The sequence below is a fragment of the Pygoscelis adeliae genome, unplaced genomic scaffold, assembly GCF_000699105.1.
Source record: "Pygoscelis adeliae isolate BGI_AS28 unplaced genomic scaffold, ASM69910v1 Scaffold243, whole genome shotgun sequence".
Classification (NCBI taxonomy): Eukaryota; Metazoa; Chordata; class Aves; order Sphenisciformes; family Spheniscidae; genus Pygoscelis; species Pygoscelis adeliae.
The window spans coordinates 46,020-52,687 of record NW_008824363.1 but is presented as its reverse complement, the minus strand read 5'-3'; the positions used below and the strand labels follow the sequence as shown (position 1 = coordinate 52,687).

The 6,668-nt window shown below is 57.3% G+C and overlaps 1 protein-coding gene across 1 annotated transcript in view; it reads right to left on the bottom strand.

Annotated features, from left to right (window-relative positions):
- The window catches only part of FIGNL2 (fidgetin-like 2), a 37,788-nt gene that overhangs the window by 30,755 nt on the left and 365 nt on the right, over nt 1–6,668 (bottom strand). Inside the window, exons 2-3 of the mRNA XM_009319890.1 lie at nt 5,843–6,019; nt 5,245–5,402 (exon numbers count right to left, since the gene is read on the bottom strand). Of these exons, the coding sequence (XP_009318165.1) occupies nt 5,245–5,402; nt 5,843–6,019 (335 nt within the window). The remainder of the gene's footprint in view (nt 1–5,244; nt 5,403–5,842; nt 6,020–6,668) is intronic.

The window sequence follows — 6,668 nt, the reverse complement described above, 5'->3', positions numbered from 1 at the left end:
CCATTGATGATGGTGGGCATCAGGCATTTAACCAGGGCCAGGGAAGCACCCAACCACCCCAAACCCACCCCCGAGACACTGCCGTGGATGTCCACGCATGCCTGTGCGTGGAGCCAAGCTTGACAGCAAGTTTCCTTTCCCCCTGAAGCTGCCGATGCCGGCGCTCATTGACAACGTTATTAGAAAGGCAAGGGTGAGGAATGGAAGGGGTTTGACCTTGGAGAGACAAGCTTCGCTGTCATCCCTCCCCTTCCCCCCGCGCCGTAACGAGGGGCTTTGCAATCTGTCAGCGCTCCTGACGTGCGAGCAGAAAGCACTTTTTATCAAAGTAATTAATTTAAAACCTATTAAATAATTTTAGAAAGACGCTTGTGGACATCTCGAGGGGAGCAGCATTGCAGAAGAGCACCAGGAGATAAGCTGGGGCACAAACACCCTCGGGATGTTCAACACAACCCACCCGTGAAGGCTGCAAACCCTAACAGGACAGGGCAGATCGCTCAGTCCATATAGCAGCTATAGGGCCTGGCGGGGGGGAATCAGGTGCCCAGGAGGCTCTGGCTTCCCATCTCAAACCCAAAAGCGAGCACAGGGACTGCTTTCACCTTGTGCAAACCAAGCAGGGGCGTTTCAAACCCCCCCGGGGTTCGTCCCCGCGGCGCTGGGGCTGGGTGAAGGGGTCTCCCCTCCGGACTGGGGGAGAGCGCGGAGGGTCTGCATTGTTTTTTCCGCGTTCATAAATCACTGCTCTTTGTGGCCCCTTCCCCATGCATTGCACAATTCAGGTTAGGTTATAAATAGGATCCTGGGCTCTTTCAGGTTAATAAAGGCCGAGGGGGGTGGAGCAGCAGGGAGGCGTCACGACTACATAACACTTTCATTGCCCTGTCAAAATAAAGAATACCGGCGCTGCCGACCCCTTTTTTTGCAGCATATATCAGCCAGGCTTCTGACACCACATTTCAGGCCAAAACAGGGATTAAAAAAAAAAAAACCACAACAACCCCTCTCCCTGTTTCCCAACAGGGCAGAGACGTTGGTTGCCCAGCCCCACAGCCGGTAACCCGGTTGCCGCCGGGCTTTGATGGGGAGCTCAGCTTCGTGCAGGTCATGCCCAGAGCATGGTCCACGCAGGCGCCCTCCGCGTGCGGTGTGGCATCGGGATGGAGATGCTGGAGCTGCAGGAGCACAACCAGACCTTCATCTCCGGGCAGTGGAAGGGGCAGAAGCTCCCGGGGAGGATGCAGTGGCAGGAGGAGGATGCTGCAGCTCTGGGGGGACGAGACGGAGCTGCCATCCCGCAGGCAGCCGCAGTGCGAGCCCCGTCCCTGCAGGAGCGTCCAAGGCTGGAAAGGTTTAAAACGGAGCCCCCTGCCCCACCGGGGTCTCTTAGGACGAATTTTGCACAGTGACAACGTACGGTGATGCTCACACCTGACACGCAGAGCTTTTGGGAAGACCCAGACCCACAGTAACCTTGCCTGTATCCAACACCCTTCTGAAATATAGCACCGTCCATCTCAGCTCCCTCACATGAGCGCCCTTGTCACAGGCTGTTAATGCACCAGACCACACTCAGACCTCGTCCCCAAACGTCCCAGGACGCAGGGACTTACTCACCCCTCTGCAGACGCCCCAGGCCATCTCCTCCCGCAGAGAAGGGTGGGGCTGATGCTCCAGCCGCAACCCAGCTCCCCCAGGGACCCCCCGTCAGGGCTGAGCACCCCAAAGCCTCGCGTGCTGCCAGCATCACCGACAGCAGCAGTACCCGCTGCAGGGGACAGGGACTGACCCATGAACTTGATGGAGGAGGTGCCCCGAGCCGGGGGGCGGGGGGGGTTGTGCTCCGTCCTTGGGCGACAATGATAATCAGAGAGATTTATATCAGTGAAAGGGCAGGGGGGAACTACAGGGAGATTAAGAAGGTGTTTGTGAGCAGGTGAGGTGGGTCTCATCCTGACATCTCAGTGAAATAATATTAACGAAAAGAGGGGAGGTCCTTGCTTCTGGGCTGCTCCTCACGGAAGGACGCTGGGTTGCATTCCCTGCACACCCTTTGGCCGTCGCATCATTTAAGCGACAAAATTAGGGGTTGGGGGGAAAAAAAAAAAGAGATGCCTGAGATCACCCCCAAGGAGCCCGGGCTTCCTGCTTGCCTGCAAGGAAGGCTGAAAAGAAACGTGAGCGAGCAGCACTTCTGGCTGCGAGGGGGAGCCCCAGGCAGGCAGGCAAAGCCTTGAGGGTCCCCGGGGCCGTGGTGGACCCAGCACGGGGTTCAGGCCCAGCAGATGCGGGATCAGGATCCGGGCAGCACCCCATTCCCCTGGGAGCATCGTGCCGTACCCGAGAGAGGTGCCGTCGCTGCAGCGGCCGCATCCCCTCCCAGCCCCGCACCCCCGTTCCCAGATACAATGAGCCCCTTTACGAGGGCAGGGAGGTTATCCCCAGCGAACCCCCGGCCGAGCCCAGGGACAAATCTGACACAGATCTGCCTTTAACAGCTCCAGTGATAAAAATGCCAGTTTATTGGAAACACATGGAGTATTTATAGGGGACATCAAAGAGGGAAAGGAGGTTTACATAGCAACAGGCCAGATTAAGCAGAAGGCATCTGCTTTTTCGGCAGCCATGGGGCTCTCGGGAGGCACAATAAATTGGCGGCACACTGGCCCTTTCATTCCCTCCTTTGGGGAAAGCAAAGGTTGGCAAAACAAAATATAACCACATGCCCGGCCATGTAAAACATGACAGGAATGGGAGCGTCGGGTTACCGGCTGTGCGGCTGCACCCCGACACACACACGGGGCTTGCAGGGGAAGCAGGAGGGGATAAACAGCCACGGCTGTTTGGTATCGCAGCCCCAAACGGCACCTCGGCTCCGGTTCAGCTTTGTTTGCCCCTCACTTCCCCCATCCCTGTGCTGGGGAGGGCACCCAGCATCTCCCACCACAGCTGCTCCTGCACGGTGATGCTGAAGGAGACCCTGCCGCTGCCGAGCTGCCAGGCGCAGGATTTTCCTCTAAACACAGTTTACGTTGAAGGAAAAACCTTTGCGCTGCCCAAAGTGCACCATAAGGAGCTGTTTCTGGGTTTATTTGATCCTTGGGGCTCACGTGGGATGAGAAGCAGCACCCAGGCAGGGGGACAAGGTGGATTCTTGCTGGTGAGCAGCAACATCTGCCGAGTACGGGCAGGGCCCCAGCCCAGCTCTCCTGCGCAAAGCAGCCAGCTCCCCTCGCAGCCTCATTCCTCGGTTTCCCCACAGATGAAGCAGGTCCCCTATATGCCTGGTACCTATAGGGTCAGGATGGCGGGGGAGCATTGCATCGGGGATGCCCTGAGGGTTGCATGCCCTGATGCTGCCCAGTCAGCAGCGGGAAGGACTGGACGGTGCCAGGTCTAATCCTGCACAGAGCAGACCGTGCGACTGTAAAAAGGCACCGGGTGGTCCTGGGCGCATCGTGCTGGGGCAGGTTTTATTTCAGCTCGGCAGCCTGAACTCGGCTGGCCGAGGGCTAACCCATCGGTGACGCCGGGTTCCCATGCTGCAGTGCCTTGCGTTAATTAACCTTCCAAACACTCCCGTAATATTTTGCCAAATCTAATAAGGCAGCGCTGGCCGAGGAGCTGCGGGAGGGATCGGCAACGCCTGAGGTCCAGGGGGGTTCCCTGTGGCTCCAGCTGCCGTTCACTGTTTTCTGCTACACCCCCCCCCATTGCCTGCCCTCCCTGCGCAGGCGATGCTGGGGCTCATCACCCCCACTACTGTGATGAGCTGCCGACCTCAGCCTGCCTGGTGCTGCCCACCCGGCCTGCCCACAGGCGCTCCCCCCCACTGCACCCCAGGCACAAAAAAAAAACCTGGAAAAAGGGAAAGACTCCGTTTTCCATCTGGGAACCAGCCCAGCCAGCCCCTGCCTGCTTCTTCCGGAGCAGCAGCATCCCACCCATCTGCGGGTGCTTTGGGGCAGAAACAGAGAAGGAGAGCGAAAACGCATCCTCCTGCTGTAGCCAGGATACGGGCGGCAGAGACTTACCCCCAGGCATCCTCGGAAAGGGTTAACCCACCCAGCGTGTGCTGGACACTGGGTGTTCACAGTCCTAGAGGGGCCTGGGGAAAGATGATAAATAGCTGGGGACGTCCTCTCCCCTCCGCTAACACCAACGGAGCCCAGCTGGGGAGCGGCATTACCCACCTCCTATCCATCATTTTCAGCTGGCCTTGTCACATCTTGTAAATCACCAAACCCGGCTCCATCCCCAGGCCCTCCCGCGCGTCCCTTCCCCGGGCCCGGGGCATCCCACCCTTCCCGTCCATGCAGTGACGCTCCGGGCGGATGCGGCTCCTATCGCCGTGCTCTCCTGTTTCTATTTATTGCCTGCGTGATCAGATAACTTGACATTTATTTACATAGCCAGGGACCCGGCTTCTCTTTTAGCTCTCCGCGCTCGGCCGCCCCGGGGCAGTTATTAGGTTTCCTCTGGCCCCTGTTTTTCCCTGGGCTCCAAAAGCAGGAGACCTCGGCATGGCTGGGTTAAGCACCATGGAGGTGGGGGAGTTTCTGAGGTTTTTTTTCTCAGCCCCAGGAGCTGCTTTTTCCCCATCCAAGGACCGTGCGGAGCTGCTGGAAAACCCCTCTCGAGCAGCAGCAGCTGCGTTTGGTGGGGAGGGACCCGGCGTGAGGAAGAGGATGGCTGTGCGAGCATGGCTGTGCACGCTAGGAGACATCCAGACAGCTGCTCAGGAAACAATGTTTTATAAATACGGGGAAATACCTGCAAATGACACAGCCATTTTCCCTGCCACAAGCGTCAAAAAAAAAAAAAAAAAAAAAAAAAATCAATTACTTCATTCATGGTCGCCACCACCAGCCCATGGGACCTTCACTGCTGCACTCGGGCTCATCGCCAGGCTTTTCTTTGCAGCCCTGATGGCCGGGCTCTTCCTCAGCCCCCTTCCAGACACCTGTGACCTAACGGGTCTTCCAAGATCGCGGTTTCAAGAGATATCCTGAATATCAGGCGAACACTGGGCACAGAGACACGTGTGACCGTGCAGCCACCACGGTGCTACATCACCCTTAGGGGAAGCCCTGGACCTCACTCCTCCTCATTTTTATGGAGGTTTGGGAAGGCTGAGAGATACGGCGACAACCAAGAAGATGGGCTGGAAATAAACCCGGACGGAGGCAGGGACGCTGGCTGGGGACAGGGACACTGGACACTGGATGTGGTGGCCTTTACCTGCCAGGCAATTCCTTATTGTCCCGGCTCCCGCTGCCTTGTAAAGGGCCTGATGGATAATGCTCATCATGAAGGCGAGAGAGCGATGCCGTCACCTCGCCTCCCTCCGCGTGCTGCGATCCATCTTCTTTATAGCAAGTATCCGGAGCCAGCACCATCTGCGGCACCAGAAATACAATTACCGGGGGCGGGGGGAGCCCCTCTCCTTCCAAATTTCATAGAGGCCTCGCAAAGCAACCCTAAATTACTCCTCGCACACCAGGGACCTCATGCGGCACCGTTCCTCTTTAGGTATAATTACAGGGGGAAATTAGCAAGTCTGATTTTCTCCCCCCTCTTCTGCGCCATCCCCAGCGCTTCCCCCACCCCAAAAAAAAAAAAAGGGAGAAATTGAAATTGATCTCCGGCTCCGTCGCCGGCCAGCTGTAATTTAATCAGAAAAGCCTCTCTCTTGGCATTTATTTATTTTTTTTAACCCCAAGGTCCTAAATTAAAAAGGACGGTGGCGGGGTGGGAATCGGAGCAGCCGCGGCTGCCGTTTTGGGGAGCCACAGTGGTTGCCGAAGCACCTCGCCAGCCCCTGCACATGGAGACTCACTCGGGCTTTGCCGACCGGCGACCGGCAGCGCTGAGGAGCCGTGCCCGGCTGCACGCGGGGCTGGTTTGATAACCTGGTCCCCAGGGCCCAATCCTGCACACTGCTCCCGCAGACACCCTCGATCCAGCGGCTCTTCTCTGGTTTGGGCTCAGGGCTGTTGGTCGTGCTGGCCTCAAGCTGGACTCCAGAAAAAAAGGCAAATGACAGAACTGTAATGCAAAAGCCTCGTAAAAACCCTTTGACCCGATGCTGCTGTTACAGGAGCAGAAATGAGAAAGAAATCGCTTATAACAAACACGCCCAAGTCCTTAATTGCCTTTTCAGGCAGCGAAGCAGGGCTGTGCCAGGGCTGGATCCCCCTCTGCCTGCACTGGCTTTGTGAAACTCTGTGTAAAATAAGGGAACAAAATCCAGATTTCCATTTTATTTTGTATTTTTTTTACTGCCAAAGTTAACTTCTCCTTGCAACCCTTGTTAGCCTGCGTGCCATAGCGCTGCCTGCTCGCTTTGGACCGGGAGGCAGGAGATAACATCCCTGCCAGAGCGCCTGCCCGCAGCCTCGGATAAGGCGGTTTATGGTCTTAACGTGTATTCGAGGTAAATCCCAGTGAAATCTCCCAGTTTCAAGCACGTGCGGGCAGGCGTGCCGCTTCCCCGCTCGACATGTGTCACCTCCGGGGATGTCCTGGCATGGTACCAGGCAGGCACAAGACAAGGGGTTATTGTCCCGCCGCCCCGAGCCCCACAGGCAGCAGCTTCCCAAGGTGGTCGGCCGAGTGTGACGGATGCACGGACTGCTTTGTCCTCGCCAGTGGCAGGGGGTGAC